General features: G+C 43.4%; 1 protein-coding gene across 3 annotated transcripts in view; it reads right to left on the bottom strand.

Moving 5' to 3' along the window:
* Positions 1–21,366, bottom strand: part of TMEM132B (transmembrane protein 132B) — a 169,336-nt gene that overhangs the window by 14,989 nt on the left and 132,981 nt on the right. For all 3 annotated transcript variants that reach the window (XM_072350868.1, XM_072350866.1, XM_072350867.1), the window contains exon 5: positions 19,022–19,165. In XM_072350868.1, the coding sequence (XP_072206969.1) occupies positions 19,022–19,165 (144 nt within the window). The remainder of the gene's footprint in view (positions 1–19,021; positions 19,166–21,366) is intronic.

Raw genomic sequence — 21,366 nt, 5'->3', positions numbered from 1 at the left:
TCTAGAGTTTGTGTTTCTGTGTGGCTTACAAGGAATTTAAAAGCAAATTACGTTTGACTGTGGAAGTAAGGGTGAGAAAAACCTTTGAATCCAGGTGTTAATCTGTGATGTGGGGCGTGAAATCACAGCCACTGTTCATCCAGGCAAAGCTTGCTCTGCCTCCTTGCACAAAGAGTTAATTTTGTCCATCCTGCCAGTCCTCGCAAGTGAAGATGGAATGAGAAACGTGTTGAGCTTTGGGGACTCAGTGCAAGCCCTGCTCTCTGGCCTACAGGAGGCCAAGGGATAAAGCAAAGATTTCTCTTGGCTTTGTCCCCTGTTAACCTGGTGCTGCTGCTGGAGGAGAGCGTGTCCCTGCTGCTGGGGCTGGGGGCAGTACCATAAGTTGCTGCTGAGATGCTGCTTCTGAGGGAAGCAAGTGGGAAAGGCTTGGTTGGTCTAATGCAAGCATTACACAGTGAGAAGGTGGCATGGCCAGAACTCCTAATCTAAAATGTGCAGAGGCTTTGTAAAACAGTCTGCCACTGTCCACTGTCAGCTGCCAGAGAAAGACAGCAAATGCTACGTGCAGGACAACTGGCTATCTGCTCTGTGTGCAGGGCAGGAGAAAGAGGGCTGCAATTAACCCCTCCGGGCTTTGAAGCAGGTGGTTGGCTGCAATTCCCACAGGTAATTGTGAGAAGCACGGTTTGCCCTGCACAGCCACCTCGATTGGGCCTCATCAAGCTCTGGCAATCCAAAGAGCAATTGGGAAAGCATTCCCTGTAAGGGTCAGTGTAGGTTTACATACTCTTTGGGGGAACAGGTGAAACAGAGGAGATGGGAACTGACAGGAAAACAAATCAGCTTGCTGTGTGGTTAATTTTTACAGCTTTCCATCAAAATCTTGCGCTTCATCCTCAACTCACAGGTCATTGCTTAAAGAGACTGAGAGACAGCTGAAACAGAAAGCAGACCAAATCCTCTTGTTTGTTAACCAGTGAGGAACTGTTCCATTTTTGAACAGCAAAGCCCAACTTGCTATAGCTCCCCTAATAGTCTTAAAATGCTACTTCTTCTGTGATACTCCTTGAACACTTTCTTTTCCACCTTTTCTGCTATAATGCTCCTGGCGTTGTCTTGTTAGCCCATTAGGAAGGTCTTGCTGTGCTACTCCTAGTCCTTATGCTGTGTGATTCTTATTTCTGTCTCTTCCAGCTCATGGTTTGCATTGGGGTCTACGGATATTGTCTCCAAGCAATTGGAGTCAAATGGCAGACTGAGAATAGACAGAGTGAAGGGAGGCAAATGACAAAGTGCTGAAGTTGGAACGAATGAAAGCAGAAGTTTTATTCCCTTTTAATTTCAGACACACGCAGAGTAGTCATGGAAGGCTCATTTCTGAAACAGTCTCTTCACATTAATTTGTTTTTATTGGCAAATCAGTTCTCCAAGTACTATTCTCTGGAATAGCTGCCGTAGGTTCAGACACAAGGATTGGCTGTGAGAATCCCTTGAGATATGATCTGAAGTTTGTTTCCTACTTAGAAACAATTGCAAGAGTTCCAATCAAGTATTCCCCAATGCGGTGTATGTGTTTGCTTTTCATCTTAGCAGTAAGTAATAATGTCACATATAAACAATACACAAGCAGCATGATTCAGTGCACTCCAATAGCTATACTTAGAAATATCATTACAATGAAAGTTTCTCCCATCTACCGGCTTACAAAGGTCGAGATGGGCCTGAGAGATTTCCCATGTTTTATTTCTTTAGTTGTCAGATACAGGCAACAACATCCATAACTCCATTTGCCAGACTGGGCTCACTTTGAAGACTACTTATGACACTGGCACAAAACACAAACTGTAGTTTACGCTCTGAAGTGTAGCAATGGGCAGCTGGAAGCTGGAATGAAAGGAAGATCCTTTGTCCATGGAACCAAAGATTTGGAAAACTTCATGACAAACGAAGTGCTGCATGAGCAACAGAGCACAGGAATGTGACGGTATGTGTGATAGGCTTCTGGAGGGGATGCTCAGTCACACAGCTGCCCAGAGCTCTGCATGGACAACGTGAGACCATTTCAATACAAGCTCAGCAGCAATTAGCACAACAGAATTAGTGACACTCTATTGTTTCATTAAGGAAGCTTCATTTCTCTCTAGATGTCACTGTTTACTGATGGGGAGCGGCAGGAGGAGGGAGATGAGATTAGGTGTAGCTTCTAATGATGTCAGTGCCTATCTGAAGTTTCAGAGTGCTTTTACCTTTTAACCCCCATTGAAATGCACTGAACTAGTGGGAAGGACAGCATGGAAGACATTAACATTTTGGTTTCACAATAGAGACAATTGCTGTGGCTTAGAAAAGGTGCAATGATCCATAAACGTACAATGAGAATTTAAAAACCTGCTGCACTGAATGAAGTGAGCACTATTCAAAAACTGTTGATCTATGCAAAATTATTAAACAACACATGAGATCTGCCAAGATTTCAGTCCCAGGTGCAGAGCAGCTGCTCTCATTCACTTTCCAGCATGCCATGCAGGGGCGTTCCTGCTGGAGATGATAAGTTTGTTGGGTGCACAGGTTAAAAGAGGAGGACCAGAGAAAGGTGGATGTGCTTTCAGGCTTCAGCTTGCTCCTTGGCCAGACATAATTCAGGCTCAGTAATAACCGCTGTGCATTCACAGTGGCTGTGCAGCTGCAAGGATGGGCAGACACTCTGGCATTTCGTTCTCACTGATTCTGTGGAGTGAATGCTGGAAGCGGTTAGGGGCAGCTAATAGCAGTACATGGTTCCTGCCAACATGGTTTCTGCTCCATGTGCAAAGACCCTTTACTAATCAGCTGAGCTTTTATCTGCTTTTTCTCTACAAAAATCTGAGGAGTTCTCTCGTAATTAAATGCGACTGTTTCTGCTCTCCCCTGTGATTCAGCACCGCTTTGTACAGATCACAAAAAAAGAGATCATCTTCATTAGGTGAAATCAGTGGGCAGATTAAGATGATATCTTTGGAACATCTTTGCTTGCAGTACCTGGAACAGTGGTTGGTCCAAACATGATACCTTTGTCCATTTGCTATGCAAGTTGTTCCATCCTTGCTCCCCAAGTTTCTATTGCTTAGGCAGTCTGGTACACAAGTCAGTTTGGCTTCTGCTTGTCTTGTCACCCAAAGCAGTGCTGCTCCTGGGCTAGCAGCCTTCCCAGCCAGCCATGCTCATCTCTAGACAGACATCTTCATTCTTTGCACTGAAATAAAGCATCTCTAACCAGTACAAATTCTAAGCACATACTTGTATGAGGTGTCTTTAGCTTAAGTATTTGATCCTTAAATGCCTGCAGATTAAGCATTACCAACACTTGGTAGTTTAAGTAAACATCCGTGTGCTTCATATTCATCAGCTGGTGTCCCAGGAGGGATTAAGAGATGTTTACCTGGTGAAACCCCAACAATATGGTGCCAGCACTTTCTTGCACCAGTTCTAATTTCAAATGCTGAATCTGCTCTGTAGAAGCTGCTCATTGGGCGAGACTAACACATATGTTTGAACTATAAACTGCTTTTTTTTTTTTTCCTCAGTGGTTTCTTTTTTTCTTCTTTATTTTCTTCACTTGAGTTACTCACACAAATGGGGTTCTGGGCTGACAGTAATTTACACATCGTTGAGAAGAGTGAGAGGGGAGAATATTTAGGCAGACACAGCATACTGCAGTTGCACTGAAGTTCTTTGTAAAATAATGGGCTTAAAAAGTAATCTTCTGTGTACTAAGTAAACTTATTGTTCGGATTCATGGCTCTAATCCCTGTGACTGAAATTTAAGATCTAAGGCTCCATGAAATTAAAAGAAAAAGAAACAATTACATGCGTATTCATTCAATTTCATGTGTTGCATATCCTTCAGTTTTCCCAATGAAATTTTAAGAGGGAATATAAAGGTTTCCAAAGAACTTGTTATTAGAAAGAAAAAGAAACAAAACCTGCAGGTCAGCTGCAATTGCTGAAGCTTACTGTGCCTGCTGCTTTCTTCTCACTCCTGGCAAATGCAGATTACCTCCACATTTCCCCATCTCCCACAGGCACTTCATAGGTGCTACAACACAGCAGGAAGCTGGAGGACACTCGGTGTTGAGCCCTGGTGTAGGACACGGGCACCCGGCCCTCCCACTGCACAGCAGCATGGTGCTGGAACAGAAGGACTTCACAGCAGGGCCAGGACTGCATGCCCCATCTTTGTGCTGCTCCTGGACTGCTCCATAGGGAAAAGGAACCCATATGCTGCTTCTGCCTCTAAAGGACACCTGCACCCCTTCCCTTTGAATATATGGCAACTACAACAGCGCCATAAAGCCACAAGTCCATCAGACAAACAGAGTAAGTAACAAAGCTTAATGTAGTATTCAGTGATGTGTTCCATCATGAATATTGGCCACACCAATGCAGCCTTTAATCTTGTACCAGTCATGAAAGGATACACCGTTTTTTGGCCTAAAGAATCATTTGAAAACCAGAAAAAAACATATCCAAGAGGAGTTCTTAAACACACAGAAGTACACTTCTATTTTGCAAAGGAAGCGTTGGTCCTATGCCTAGATTTTAGTGCATCTACATTCATAAGTCTTCCCTGCTAGCTTTTAGTTTCTGAGCAACAAATAATTCATTAATTAGGAAAAATAAGGAAAAGAGGACATTTAGACAGCAAACACGGCCAACAAAAACTGCCCTTAAACCATTTTCACTCAGCCAAGTGCTTCAATATAATTGTCCAGAGGGAATGCCAAGAGCTAAGAAATTGTCTTCCTTCTCTGGTCGTGTAGATATATATATTTAGCCTCTTACCAGACTGCTTAATACATTTAATACAGGTTGATGCAGAAATGTAGCATTAAGAGACGGATCTCCCTAATGCAGTAAGTGGAAAAAGCCAAGGGATACAGCTGGGTGTTGTTCAGAGAACCAGGTGTAGAGCTGTACATACAAGGACGGTGCAAGATGCTCACACACATACAAACAGCCTCTAGACATTGCTAGATCACACGTCCCATGGTATTCCAGCCATACAGCACCTGCCCTGTGTGTCCCAGTTGCTGTGCTGGCTTGGCTGTGCGATGCACATTGCTGAGCTGTGCTCCTGCAGACAGTGCTTTGCAGGGCGAGCTCTGGGACAGACACTGAAGGAAACCCAGGGAGGTCCTTCAGGGTGAGCGCACTAGAAAGAACAGAGTCTCTGTGTATCAAAAATGCAGCTAGTTACCATTCAAGTGCACAGTCTCAGGGCTCTTGAAATTGTCAGGAGGCGACTGAGTGACACAGCAGATTTTTTCAGAGAAAATATTTCATCTCTCCATAATGTCAGAATGATACAATTGTGAGACTGAGCTTAACTCCTTAATGCAAAGTGCCGGATTTGCTTGCTTCTGTAGATAAACAAGACTCTAAGACTGTGCTAAAGATGGCATGGTTCAGTCGTGACACAGCCTTAAATTAGAAACTTCTGCATAAAAATTCAAAGGAATTACTACACCATACACACAAAAGCTGCACCTCAGTCAGCTGAAGTCTCTTGCAAAGAGATCCTTACATAACCTGCTCCCTTATAGCCCAGGCTATAAGGCGACACATCTCAGCTACCTTGTGCAGAGCAGAGGAACAGCACGCCTGGTGCAAACACCTGTCATACTGATGTTCATCCACTGTGCTGATAGAAAAAGAATCCATAGTACCAAAGATGGAAAACAAGCTCTCTAACTAAAGTGTCTAAAGGGCTAAGAAGGGTCACTGCAGTCTCCCACTATCTCCACCTTGTCTTTCTACTCTATCTTCCAAGGGCAAGGGACAGAGTTAAGGGGTATGGCATAGCCAAGGATGGCATCTCCCCTACACAATCCTTTTTACCAGTAAGGGAACACAGCCTATTGAAATCACTGACCAGAAGAGGAACCCTGAGGATTGCTGTGGTGTTGGCCTAGAAATCTACCCTTCCTGCACAGATCTCTTAAAACCCATAGTTTGCTACTGACTTTGATTTAAAGGCAGAGATTGAATTGTCGGGAGGATCAGTGTTGAGCTACATGACTCTTCCACGGCTCTAAGCCCATATGACCTGGGTGGACTGAACTTCTTGCTTACCAAACTAAGACCCTGTTAAAATCCAGCTACGAACAAATGTTTTTCCTGTCAATCTTTCTGCCATCTACAGCTGTTGTGCCTTCATGAACTCTATCTAAATGCCAAGATAGATCTGCAACGCTCTCGAGCTCCCCTGTCAAATCTGGGCCAAAACAGCCATTCCAACTCATGCATGAAAGATAAATGACAAACCACAGAGTATCACTGTTAGTTTTCTGTTGTACTTTTGGATTTTTTCCTCTTTTGGGTTGTTTTTTTAGCATCTCCCCCTAGGGCTGTGTAGGTACAAAAGAACAGGCTGCAGTCAAAGAATGTTAAAGCACAGGGACATGAAGAAACATTATTTTTTCTTTAGACCAATTCTCTTCATCACAAAAAACGTATATGTAAAAGCTATCTACAACATCAAAAGGCATCCTAAACCCTGGAATCACAGAAATCATCATTAAGTTGGTGCTTCTATGAGAAGCTGTGATTTCTCTTTCCTAGCCTAAAGGTACATTATGGACTTAACAGGAAAGTTTACTCAACCAGTTCTATAAGCAAAGTGTGAGCAAAACAGGAACAGTTACTTACCTTGACCCACATGTATTTCTTTAATAATGACACTTAGAAGCCTCTGGCATGGGACTGAGCAATCATGGATTCATACAGGGCCTCTGCCATTGATCCCATGTGGATCCCAATCATCTAGGGGATGGCATCCCCTACTGCATGTAAAAAAGTGATGTTGGAGCTACAGGCCACTCCAACGCTGAGGCAGACAGGCATTCAGATGGTAAATTTGGTGGCTGAATTGTTGCTGTTGTGACATAGTAATAATGAAAGCATAAAGAACTGAAAAATGAGCTGAAAAATACAAACAAACAAACAAAAAACTTCCGGATTAAGCCTGAATGGAGCTATTCTAAAAATCCCAAGAAAGAGGCAGGAAAAGTCTAGGTTAAAAAACCCTGGAACAAGAGAGACCTGAAAAGCAAAATGGAAATAAATCAGCCAGGTAATCCAAATGCACAGCATGTTTACAGCTCTGGCAAATACACCCGATCAAGCTGTAGTTCACCTGGGTTTGGGGAAAAATGTATTACATTTGTCCATGTCTGACGTGTATCACTGACTCAGAACCCTTAGCCCAAGCTGAACTGTTTGCATTGGCTGCTATCAAAAGTAGTTGAAGTTAGCATCGATTTTGTGCAAACGTTAGTCACACTGACAGTCCAAAACAGGCTTACTCAGAGGGATATCATAGCTCTACCAGATGAACAACCGCATAGGAGCAATCAGATGCAAAGTATTCTGTGCACAAACTACTTCCCTATGAAATCCCAGGTCGTTATCTTCCTTTCCTCTCCTAGCTTGCTACAGCTGCCAAGAAAAGAACAAGTTACAAATTAACGTGAAATACTGATTTCATTTTTCTACTTAATGCATACTTTTTCTTTTGTGCTATTGTGCTCTGAAGACACTTTCTTCCCCGCTTGAATTAAACAGAGAGACAAAATTAAATAGTGACAAAGAACCCGGTGCTGTGGCTGTCACAATTCTGCCTAAACAGAACACAAATCCTATGCAGCTAATCCCGTGTCCCTGGCATGCCCTACCTGAGGTAACCTGTGGTTTTATAGTTATGAGCACAGCACTGAAGGCTTTCTAAATTCTTTTGCTCTTCCTTGTCTTTAAGAAGCTCATGCTCTCTTCAGAACTACCAACTTTCAAGGAGGGAGAGTGCATGAGTTTGAAGGAAATTAGTCCTGCCTGCCCATAAGCTCACCCCAATAGCAGGTCATCCTCCTGCAGCAGGCATCTCTGAAGTCATCTTGTAGCTACCAAAGCTATTAGATTCTGTTTACTGCAATAACACTATTAAAGTCTCCTGTTTTATGCAGGTCAGAGATGTAGTCCTATCGATTTAATGGGAAAGAACACTTTTTCTGTGGTGGTAAGATGTTTGCTTTTCTACACTTTGCAGCCTTCCTTGTTACCTAACACGGACTGTGTCTGCAGTAGATCACTGGATTTTAGTGAACTCGTGTTCAGTGCTGCTGTTTGTCTTATTGAGCCAGCATCAAGGGCTGTTCTCGTGCATCTGTATGCTGCCTCCTCAATCTATAGCCCACACCACTTCCATCTGAGTGCCCAGATTCCAGAGGGTTATTCAGCAAAGATTTTACTCAGATGGGTGTCACTGAAACACACTCTTTGTTCCTGTGCTGTTGAAGGGGCATGCAGACAAGCCAACATGCCTGCACTCCGCAGCTCACATCTCACACTTTATGACACTGTAAGGTACTGAGCAAGCATTCCTAAGCCAAAACCAGAACAGAACAACTCAGTGGACAGCAGCTGGGCAGCATCAGTGGGCATCCCCTCTGCCTTCCAGAGAGCACACACACAGCAGCTGCAGCAAGTGTGCACCAATGTCCCACCCTGAGCCAGGGGGGCTGGAAGGGCTGAGCTGCTCTGCTTTCAACCCTGCTTTTCAGGATGTCTTGTATTTCTTTCCCTTAGTTTTCTTGTTGCTGTTCAGTCACATCATATCTGCCTTTAGAACCCACCTTCACTTTCAGGTACCTCAGGCTTTTTCTTGCTGCAGCTCTTTCTGAACTCCCAGTAACAAAGAAACAATCATTTGAAACACAGGCAATGGCAGACACCTTTCCAGCTCTCTTCCAGTCTCGCTAAGCAGGATCCCTTCCTGTCCTGACCCCGTAGACACTCACACAATGCCAGCAGCCTTCTCTAAAGAGTCACGACCCTGTACAAAACCATCTGTGTCTCCTTCAAATGGGATGAAGTTGGAGGCATTTTCTTACCAGAATTAAGGAGATCAGAGTTGGCAATAATACATTTTTCCTCAGCAAAAATTAGTTACAGAAGATGAAAATATCAATAATAACATAAGGCGATTAAACAAGCCACATTGTCAAGTTTGCAAAGAACAGAAGGTCCCAGCAAATGGCTGTCTACTAGACTTTAGACAACCATACTCACCAACAACACTGTAAAAAAACAAACAAGCTGTAACCTAAATAGTTGGAATCACATTGCAGAGAACAGTGGGAAGGATGCACAGGCTGTGGGCAGTGGCTTTGTTCTACAAAGTGCACACAGGATAAGCCCCCCAGCATCTCCACAGTGTGGTTGCTGGATAGATCTTCCCAATCTTGGGGTTAATGCAGTCATTCAGGACCCAGCTGTACCTGCGTTCTTACCTCCCCGGGCTTTATTGCATAAGAAGACAAAGAGACATTCCCCAGACCTCCCCATGAGCTGTTCCTGAAGGGGCTACAAGGAGACACCCAGCTGTGGGCATTTGCTGCAAGGAAGATGCAGCCGATATCCCCTCCCTATCCTTTATTTGTTTCTGTGTTACTCTGCCCTTGCCTGTGGCACTGTGGTCCTGCTCAGCACTCACTCATTTTGCAAATGCAGCCTTGGCGTTTATAACGTACACAATGTGCTTAAAAACACAACAGTAAAGCACTTTAGCCCAAGGAAGGATCGCCTCGTTTTACACCGATCATCTTTTCACTCTAAACTCTCTGCAGGTTGGGGAAATCCAAAAGGCTACAGCTTCTGCATGGCAGGAGCTCCTCAAGTCTCCAGTTATCCAGTATTGGTGTATTGAAATCTTTGATTTGTGGGGTGGCACAAAAAAGACACGGAGAGAAAATCTCCTCCTCTCCAACGTGTACTCCTGAAAGGCCCTTTCAAAGCATTCCAGCAGTGAGAAACCCTTGTGCACGCTGCATTCCCAGCTCCTCCGCCCATCCCTTCCTGCCTCCCCACCCTCAGTACTGGAATCATACATTTCTTTGTGCTCTGTATTACACCATTGCTAGAAAGAAACTCACATTATCTTCACACATTCGGCCAGGGGAGTCCTTGCAATCAGGTTATTTTCTTCCACGCAGCGCTGTTGGGATTTTATGTTTCTATGCAGCCAAGTGTCATCAGTTGGCCATACAGCATTCATGTTTGGGGGGGAAAAAGAAATCATTGTATTCTGATATGCTGATTGCATCAAATGGCAACTAGATTGGAGGACAGTAATCACGCTGGGCTCGGGCGATTAAAAACTCGCTTGGAAAATTGGTCCTTGCTGAGCCTCTATAGAAAGAAATGAATTAAGAAGGAAAACAATAAGGAAGAGTTTGCATTAATTTTGCTCCACAGCAGATAATGGAGTGTAAGAGATCTGAGGAAGGACTGCATGTCTTAAGGATTTTCCCTTGTTTTTACAGGAGGAAACCGAAGAGTCGTTGGGGAGGGGTTGTAAATTAAATCCAGGCAGTAATTGCAGGAGCAGGAATCGGAAAAGCTCAAATAAATACAGCATATAAATAGGAGATCATGCTTCCTGCTAGGAACTTATCATTTCTGCCCGTGCAGCTCCAGCAGAGCACTCCCCCTCGCTGGCAGTCCTGCTGGGCAATCTCCATTCTCTGTTCCCTGGGCAATGCCATTCCCTCCTCACTGCTAAGCTGCTCTGGGTATTTGTACAAGTAACTCAATAAAGGATTACCTCCCAGAACGTCTATATTGTAGCAGGCCCTGTGCAGCTCTCATTCAGCTGTGAGATCTGTAGGATCGGCACAGCGTCCGCACTGCTTTTTATACAGAGCTGAGTACATTGTCAATACTCCACAAATAATAAATGCATGCAACTCAAAGGAATGCTCTTCACTGAGGGATATGTGTATTTAACAGCCCATTCTTGGCACTTCAAGGAGTTCATGCATCTCCGCTCAGCAGTCTTTCATTGATTACAGCACATCCCTTTTTCTGGCTCATGACAGATCTCTGATCTACACTCACGTTTAAGGGAGGACTTAACACAGGGCTGCATGGCAGCAGTTGTTACTCACTGCAAATGGGACCGTTTGCACAATAATTATGGCAGCAAAAATAGAACAGGAGCAATAATCATTATACTGTCTGCACTGTATACATAACACAGATTTTGTATACAGGGATCATAGAATTATCAAGGTTGGAAAAGACCCAGAAGATCATCTAGTTCAACCATCACCAATACTTCCCAGCTAAATCATATCCCTCAACACAACATCCAAACGTTTCTTGAACACTCCCATGGTTGGTGACTCCACCACCTCCCTGGGCAGTGCATTCCAGTGCCTGACTACCCTTTCCGAGAAGTAATACTTCCTAATGTCCAGCCTGAGTCTCCTCTGGTGCAGCTTGAAACCATTCCATACATACATCTTTATTTTCAGCATAGATCTGTCTTTGCTGTCTTTGCACAGTTACTCATTCACTGGCCAGAACACACTTGTATGCTCTGGCTTCTCCCCATTTGGAAAAACATAGAGGTAGTGGATTTAGTCGCTATTTGCTATTAAACAAATGTAAACTTTGAAGTTCTAGAGATGCCTGTGCTGCGACCTCAGCACACAAAGATAACAGCTCACCTCTAGCAATGGAAACAGGCCTCTGATGTGGGAGTGAATTACGCGCCTTACAATTTCATCCCTCTTCTTATGTTTCAGTCCAATGACATTTGTATAAATCAGACCTTCAGAATCCACAACACAAAACAAAGGGTTAAATCCTGCCATTTAATTAAAGCTCAGCACTGCTCCACTGGAACCTGGTGGGTATTCACAATTACAGCGCATAGCAGAACTGGAGGAGGACAAAGCCACATCCCAGCAAGCACTTCCATCCCCTGTACTTATGTAAACAGAAGAAAAAATACCACTGCTAACTTCTCTTTGTTCCTTCATCCTTGTCTAACTCACCAATACACTATATAGCTACCGTCCCTTCTGGTTGGGTTTTCCCCATTCCCCTCTCGATCACAAATGCACCCCAATCCTGATGCAACCATTGAGCTACATCTATTTCTCATCCTGCTGCTGTTTCAATGAAGGCAAAGTAGTTCTCATTCTGGTTTCCAGTTCAGTACAGTAAGAATGTAAAAAATGTTAATTAAAAATAGAGCAAGAACAAAACTATCTTCTCCCACAGCTGAGAAGGGGAGCTGGCTGCTGTCAGTGGTAGGTGCTTTTCATGTCAAATGAATTAACTGCACTTCAAAATGACAGCGGTGTGTCAGGCTCATCATCCCCATCCTCAGCTGCTGTTATGTAGCTCAAGGGAGAGCTTGGAACACATCACTGAAACGTGCATGTGGAGCAATTCAACCCCAAAACAAACCCTCAAGCTGCATTCCAACACCCAGTTGAGGCCCACAGAGCCAGCGCGATGGCTGCAAAGCTCTGGTGGCAGAGTGGTGGTTGCTGCCTCAGCACAAAGCTCTCTGCAAGTAAAGCCTGTTAGGAAGGTTGGAAGATTCAGCATTGTACGCCCATCTTGCTGCTACACAGCACCTCTGTGCTCAAAAAATTATCACTTACCTAAAATGGAAGGCTCCGCTGTCCAGAAAGCATCATTTGCTGTCCAGCCCTTCTCTCAACTACGACCTCTGCAAAAAGGGTGGAGATAAGGACTTTTTCCTCATCCCTTAGCTGACAGCTAATGGCTGTTGTTGCACTCACAGGGAGCAGACTCTGCCCTCTGGAACACCTCTGTCACCTCAGTGCCTTTCACACAGACATTAGCTAGAAGCACGTTTTGGCCCCAGTTATGATGACAATGGAAATCTGAGTTAATTTGCCCAGCCAGAATGACAGTTCAAGAGGTGTAAGTGCCTGAGAATCCATGAGATTCACACAGCCTCAATTAAAATATTCAAATGGCCCAACTGCATCGAAGTTTATAAAGCAAGGTTAATTTCCTACAGAACTTGGAGAAAAAGCCTCCAGATATTTGTCCATTTTCTCTCAACAACAGTCTCTTATTGCTACATTTGCTTCTGTTGAGCCATTCATTCTCCGCATCTCTTAGTAAAACATATTCAGAGTTGATCCTGAGCGGTATCGCAGTTCAGGCTAATGACTGTTTCCCAGGACTGGGATCCATGCCCTTTGCATTTCTGCTCTCAGAGCAGCCAAATGCTACACCATAGAATTGTTTTCTTCCTCTGAAGCAGCAGCTGGTCTCTTGGAAGACACCATAAGCATCTCTGCCGAAATCTGTGTAATTGCACATGTCGGCATGGTCTGTTCTTAACGGATCCTCTCCCAGACTAAACACTGTTTTCTCAAGCTGGCTTTGAAGGCTGTGTTTAAAAATAGCTTCAGGAAGACACACACATATATTTTGCTATAAACTGTGTACAATGTGTACTGTGTACAGAATATTAATTCTTCAATATGTGATCTCGTACACTGGCATCCTTATTGCTATACATGGAGCCGTTTTGTGTGCAAATATGATTCTAAACCCAATGTTTTAGCTTGGCACGTTCAAAGAACACTATAGACTTCAACCTGTTGCTGTGTAACAAGTATGTTTTTAAGACAAATCTGTTAATATTCAGTAAGTGGCTATGCTACTCTTTTCTGATCGTGCTTTGTCCGGACAGGAAACTAATTAGCAGAATCTGGTGACCTAAATGTCAGAACCTCTGATATTTCAACAAAAAGCAAAATCCTTAATTCAACAGTTGACATATTGCTGAGAGATGTGCCATATTCTGCTGTCTCTCTCTTGTGACTCATAGAGATGAATTTTGTTTGGGGGCAAAGGGCCTGTTTTCTGGCCAGAATAACTAGAAACCAGAAGCTCTAATTACGAGTTTAATGCATTTCAAGCAGCTCGGTGATATTCAGTTATTGCCCTACCTTAGGTAAATCTGTCTACAAGTATAAAATAAGACAATCCACAGTCTCCAGCAGGTTTCTTGCCAATAAATCCTTCTGAGATTGAAGTATTCTGGTCATCCCTGTGGCACTACTGCTACAGACCATCAACTTCACAAAACAGGGTTGGAGTAAAGCAGGGAGGTAAAGCAAACACCTAAATCCAGGGTGGGATCCTCACCTAAATCATTCTTCCTACTGGCCAAGGAACACATTGCCGCCGTAAGGATCTTGGTTGGGCCAAGCATCAGGGGGAGTCATTATTTCAGGATTTGTGATGGACCGCAGAGTCCATCACCTCCCAGCTGTCAAAGAAGGATGGAGATGAAGTCAACAATGACTTCAGGTTGTTTCCAGCTGATTTCATGGAGTTGATGATACTGATTCAGTGGCACTAATCAGGTGAGATTAAAAGCACCGCTTGGGCACGGAGGTGGACTCACCCAATTAAACACCCGCACATGAAAAGCTTTCTAGCTGCGCAGCTGCCTGCTGCAGCCCCGAGCTGGCCCTGTGCTGGGTGAGCAGAGCAGTGAACCCTCCGGTGCTGTCAATCTCGAATCCCTCAGCAGCACTGAAGAAAAAAAACAAATCATTTAAAAGAATACGATCTAGTTCAAAATGAATTGTGTAATAAACCAACTGGCACCAAAAGTAAATCCATCATATAAACGAGAAGAGAGCAAAACGTTTTCACTGCTTACTGACTTTGGACTCCTAGAATGAGCTAATTTCTGAGCGAGTGACGACAAATAAAGCTCTCAGGTAAATGCAGTGATAGGCACTCAAAAATATGATAGATGGAGAAATAAGATTAGCTCCACTTTATGAACATTACATTCTTGATCACATACTTTAATGGCAACGCAGCTGCAGAACTTGAAAATTACAAGCACTGCTTTTGTTTTCAGAGCTTCTGCATAAAGCATTGTGTTAACAACTGCAGGCAGTTGCTTCTTTCTGTAACTTGTCCTAAGAATGTGCTGCGGGTCTGCTCCCAAAACTCAGCATAATCTAAGTTAAAGCACTGCAGTCTCTCCCTGCCATCCTTCCTCTTTTTCCCCCTTATGGCCCATGTAGCTGTGGCTTGAGATCACTGTGCTCAGCTGTTAAGAAGGTCCTCACTCATTCACCTGCTTTTGTCTGAATGAGGGAAGAACGTTCTGCAGATTCAATCTAGTTCAGCTATTACCTTGCCAGCCTTTCTGACACTTGTTTTACTGTATGTTAGATAACGCCTCGCCGGCTGCTGCTAGCAAAATTAGGTCTTCTATTGTTTTAACATTAATTATGGAGAGTTCAAGATAAGGTTTGTGTTAGAAAAGTAGGGGGTGGGAATGGTTTGAATTTGACTTTCATTATAATTAGGCAGGAAATTATGTAAAGGTGAAAAATAATTCACTGAAGTGCTTTTCTCTAGCAAGCTAACAAGAGAAGTGCATTCTTGCACAGATGGAGTTCATGGTATATTACTGAAGCACCACTGTTTTAATGTATGCCACTGCTTGGGCACATTGAGCCTGTTGCCATTGCACTTCACATGTGGGCAGAAATGAGAAGGCTGAGGCTCTCTGGTTTCCTTCTGTTCCATTGAGGGCCTTTTCTGTTACAAAAAAATTAGGCTATATTAGTCCACGGCATAACTCCATGGAAGCCACATGAATTACAGCAGACATTAATTTGAACCACCAGTCAATTTCTGTGTAACTTGCAAAGAACATGAAAATATTACTATCTAAGAATGAATTAACTGGGCAGCTGTCTCCCTTCCATTTGTACATTACTAAGATAAACATTTGGACTAAGAAGCTGTCCTCATTATAATTTCCTCACTTGATGCTGTGGTTCAGGCTTTTAAAGGGAGGGAGTTCACAGACCTTGCATGGAACATCTGTGAAGCTGTAAAGACTGGCAGCGCCAAAACTCACACCAGGTTAGACTTCTCCATGCAATACAACCATCCCGAGGTGCTCCCTCCATCTCTACCCTTTCTCCCTAACAATGCCTCAAAGGCCAATGAGGAGCATGCAAAACCCACTGCAGCAGACCAGCAAACTTCAGCAGTGCTTATACATCCTGTCAAGAAAAGGAGGTCCCTGCCATGGTAATTAATCCTTTTCTTTAAGGCTTTTTTTCCCCACCTGTGAGGACTGAGGCCCCACGGTTTGGCACACATCTAGAAAAAGCACATCCCAACATCCCACTTTGCCTACAGGCTCCTTTATCTCAGCACCAGAACAGCTGAGCAACTTGCTCATAAATTTCCATCATTTCCTTCTTTTCAGCTTCACCCCCCTATTTAGTTCTGGTTTGCAGGAAAAACAAAACTTGGGAGAAGACCTTCATGGCAGAAGACCACTGAAGTAAATGGGGCTTTTGGAGATAAGGATTTTGTCCATTCAGAGTCAACTGTAGCTTGAAAAACTACATCTTGCAGGCTGAGGATGGGACTTTTTTTCTCAGCCTTGTTTGCAGATAAGGAAGTGAGATTCCAAGAGGAATGACTGACTTACCCAAAGCCACACAGGAAATCAGCAAAAGATATGGAAATAAATGCTGAGAAGCATTTCAGCGCCTTAATCATAAAGCCATTCTTTTCTTTCAAATGCCAAAAACATTAAACATTCCTTTTCAATGACGGAATAAACATGAGAGTTTTGATGACTCAAGAATAGTGTCTTCATCTCAAGTTTTTACAGCGTAAGCCATTTCAAGCCAAAATGGTTGGTCAGTATTATGGTCTGTGCCCAACTGCAGGGACCAGGGATGGCAATACAGCTGAACAAGTAGATCTGTGCAACTCTGCTGAGCAGCATCAAGTGAGTCACACGAAGGTCGGTAAATGCAATGTCAAGCAATGGGTGTGTTTCATTGTATTTACCACTAATTATGTAGGCCATTAAAAATGTGGGCTGAATTACTGTCTTGCTGGGAAGCTATTAAACTGTTAGGCAGAGGGGATATATGGCTTTAAGCAGGAGAGATTCACATCCCTTGTCTACAGACAAATCACTCATCACCTGTCTGTTGGGCCACCTCCGAGTAGCATTTTTATCAGTATGATACCAAGGTAGCTGCCCAGCTAAGTGCATTTGGTATAAATACATAACAGACTGGGCCAAAGTCTGTTTCTATTTAAATTAGATTCAGTTCATTGTGTCTTAATTGAAAATAATGGTGTTACAGCAGTGATCAAAGAATCGTCTCATTAATTGTCTATTAAATCATTAGCTATTAAACAGAAATAAAAGGCTAAGAATGCAACATTCTGTTCTGCCCAAAAGAATATGAATATCTCCGCAATTACAAAGAAACAATAAAGGCAGAATTAACAGTGAAATGATCAAAATTAGGTAAATGCATCCAAAATGCCTGACAACCCTCATTAGAGGGTTTAGCAGTTATGACCATGATAGAAAAGTCAACACAAATCCAGAAGCTAAGTCAATACTGAGTTTACCGAAGGGGCTTCTAAAGGGAGACTGGCAATTCATGTGAATAAAATATAGGCACATCCAGCATGTACTAAATTTTAACTCAGCTAATTCATCCTTATGAATTCTGTCTTGCAACCAGTATCTATATTTCCAGTTAAAAAATGAAGCCCGAAGAGCATGAAGCCTGAAAGCTCCTCTCAGCAATCTGTGACTGAAATCCATTATAAGGATCCTCAAATATTCAGGAGAATAATATTACACCCATTTTGAGACCGTTTATATCACCAAGATGGGGCAAGTAGAACACAGAAAAGACCACATTCAAACCTTTGTGTTTTCATTAAGTTAGCAAAGTTGGGTACCAGTTCTGGGAAAGAGTCCCCAAAGCACCATCTTCTATCAGCAAATTGATGCCCAAATAATTGCACAGAGGCGTGGAGACTGGATTTGTACCCAATGTTGTCATTAGAAAGAAAGAAAGAAAGGACGAGCTGTAGGAAGATACAGCAAAAATCCTGTAAAACCCGTGCAGCATTTTGGCCATCGTTTTGGTCTGATCTCCCCAGTTCATTGAAAGGGATGGAAGGCCCCTCACCACATTGAAGGTGTTTTGGAACAAGTCTGTTTCCACCTAGAAATACAGCTCATTTTTAAAAGCTAGAAAAGATGATGGTCAAAGAGCAAGAGCTTTGCTTTCTTCAAGTGTGTAAATCCAGGGAAGCGGCTGGCAATCATGTCTCTGCTCAGAGGGGTCACGTCAAGCTTTATGTAGTTGCCAGCTTCAGTGGACCTTTTAAATTCAGGAACCAGAACAACTTCATAGCCAGTTTTGACAGGACATCCATACGGACGACTGCTGATTGAACTAAATGGACTTTAAACAAGCAGTGCTTTGAAATAATAGGAGTTCTTTCCCTCATCTTTTTGTATCTGGTTCTGTCCCGTATTTTCTAATAGCGAGTCCTAGAAATCCAATAAACTCAATAGAAAGAGAAGTTCACATATCATCTTTTAGACCTTGTTTTCTGAAGTGCAAAGAAGAGAAGCCTGAGCAGCCTGTTGATAATATATAAATTGGTGCTTGAGTTTATAACACAAACGCTTCATTGTCAACTGATAAATAATAGCCACTGGTAAGAGACAACTAGCTGCACAGGACATAGCAAAAAAAAGAACAGCAAAATGTATCAAAATATTCATCTATAACTGCAAAGCAGTTTCTTTCTTATAAGAATTAAAATGCAATTAGATGTTGGGTGTCTTAGAGGATATTATTTATTCCCAGTATTGGTGAAGAGCTCATTCAGAGTTGTCAAAAATAGGAACTGCATTTAATAATGGATGCAGAAAACCCACATGAGAATAAAGATTCCTGCACAGCAAGCTGACTGTTCCCACATGGGATGTATCAGACAACACATTCTTTCTTGCTAGCACTACCTGGCCAGCAGCAAAGACCAGGAACACGCTTTCAGCATCTCTTTCCTTCTCCCACACCTTATGGAAAGCACCAGCACAAATGGCTCCACGTCAGTCTACAGAAACGTGCTAACACTGCATAACCTCTGGAGATCAGGCTCCTTACTGCACAGTGGAAGCCACCCAACACTGCAGAAACAGCTATGATTGTATAAAACCATGCAAAATCCCAACTGTGGGCTACATCCCAGTACAGTGGTGGCAGAGAAGGCAATGGAAAAGACTTGTGTTTCCCTCGTGCCCCATCTCGCGTGGTCACCTTACCTTTATGACGTCTTCATCAGCTGATTTGCACTCAGTGGACTCCGAAACATCGACGACCGACCCATCCTCCTGCACCGCAACAACCTTGACTGGAACTGACACCGTTTTGCCTGTCAGGATGGCTGTGTTAAGGACTTCTGTGTCCTGTATGCACACACACAATTATGGGATGGGCATTAGAGAAGCAAAAAGCACAGAACACAGCAGAGATCAGACCACAGAACCAAAACCCTCTCTCAGACAGGGACAGGGGAGCGACGTTTCCCTGCACACAGCCTGCGAGCTCCCCGCAGTCAATGGTGTCACCATTTTCAAGGCCAAAATCTGCATCTGGACCACCAAGTTCTGATTTGACAGACATACAGATTTACTCTGAGCCCATTTATAGGTTTGGCTGTTGTGGAAATGAAATCCATAATGCAATGATCCGCAAAGACACATCTGTGGGTTGGCAGAACCTCAGTGCGTTTCAAGCACCACCTCCAGGGGTGTCAACAGCTCATCCCACCCTTATGTCCCAAATTATGTCCCAAATCATGCCCGGGATGTAGGCAGCAACTGCCAAGCACTACAGCAACAGCATTTCTTCCATACTGGCTCAACTGTTGGTTGGGCCAGTTGTCCCTTTTCTGGACATAAATATATGATCAGAAAAAGCCACTCATGAAGCATGCTATTACCAACTAAGCAATGTCACATGCAATTTTTCTCATCTTTCCCCATCAAAATCCCACCTGGTGATGTTTTACCACATTCCTCTCTAATCCTGACGAATTCACAGCACTAGCACTCTAATGACTGCATTAAAGCAGCCTTCCTCAGCATCCCAGTGTGGCTGCAGCTTGATTAATTGCTCCAAGTGAGTTGCCCAGAGGTCCCTACCTTGCGTAAGCAGAGCAGACTGGAGGGGAACAGCTCTGATGGAGGCCTGCAGAGGAACATGTCTCTGCTTAAGCACTGCTCACTGCAGGCCCAAAGCTTCACACCACCTCTGCTTCCATAGAGATTCAGTTCAGCCTTCTAGAAAAGCCTTCACAAGGAAATACTGCTTTAAATCCATCTGCTGCTCATTTTTCAACTTCCATAAAGCTAATTGCTTGAGTTGGGGGGGAAAAAAAAAGTTGCTTCCAACTAATCTATCTATAAATTCCATCACTTGAATTAGTGGAAGAATAAACAGATTTCAGTGGAAAATTTGGTGGCAGTTTGCATAGGAAAATATATTCACTATCATTTACTTCTGCCTGCTAGTTAAGATTGATAGAAAATAATGGGCATTGACCACCAGCTAAGGACAGCTGGAGAAGTCCAATAAATACTTGCAACTAAGATGTATTATTAATCAATATTCGGAAACTTCTACAAAAAAGCACCCTGAATTAAATGAGTAGAAGTACTAATAACATCAGTGCCAGCTAACTAATACAGTCTAGTATAGCTTTATGGGCAGGCATGTTCCAGAAAAGCACTTAAATGTGTACTGCAGTCCATTTCTGTTCAAAACAGCACTAAAAGTATGTGGCTCAACTTGACACTTAGACTTCTCTGTGATTTAAGCACATGTGTAAGTGCTGTCCTGAATAGAGATGTTTTTTCTGAATTACACCTCATGAAATAAATACAATCCTCCTTGTCCTGTTCTCTGCCAGGCACCAGGCAGATGTTTCACGCAGTAAATGACTGGGTTTTGTTTACGCTGAATGGGATCATTTATCACCAGCTGCCACCCATGACAGAGGGACACCAGCAAACAGAGATGCAAAAAAGCAAAAGTGTGAAAGAACAAGTGGAGAACCTGTACAAAGATCGAGGCTCCAACAACACGAAGGAAATTCACTGCTGTGTGAGAACAGTTAGCTGCAGCACGGGTAGAAAGGTGTTGTGTAAACCAGGTGAAGATGAATGGAGGGTGCTTCATGCACAAATACAGCAGAAGGTAGGCAGATGGCACCAGACCAATGGCAGATCAATCTATGCAGTCAAGTTGATGTATGTTGAATACATGATGTAGACATGGTGGTTTCATGTCCTGGTTTGTCATCAGGGTGCTTCTAAGGTGCTCTTCAACAACAGTCTTCAGTGCATCAGGAGAAACAGCATGTTTGCCAAGGTCATGGGCAGTGCATACATGCCTAATTCTGCTTCCAAAGCCCCTACTCTTAGCTCCATAACTCCTATGTGTCAGGGGAAGGCAGCACTCACAGTCTGATCCAAAGCCCTACTGAACAACAGATGAAAAACCTCTTTTGACTTCAGTGGACTCAGAATCAGGTTCTCAGCAGGCCTGAGCTGGCTGCTTTGCTCCTGCACTGTTGTATCACCCAACTGCCGACCATCCGTGTGAC

Source organism: Excalfactoria chinensis, chromosome 16 (assembly GCF_039878825.1).
Source record: "Excalfactoria chinensis isolate bCotChi1 chromosome 16, bCotChi1.hap2, whole genome shotgun sequence".
Classification (NCBI taxonomy): Eukaryota; Metazoa; Chordata; class Aves; order Galliformes; family Phasianidae; genus Excalfactoria; species Excalfactoria chinensis.
The sequence above is the reverse complement of the archived record's forward strand: the minus strand, read 5'-3'. Positions and strand labels throughout refer to the sequence as shown.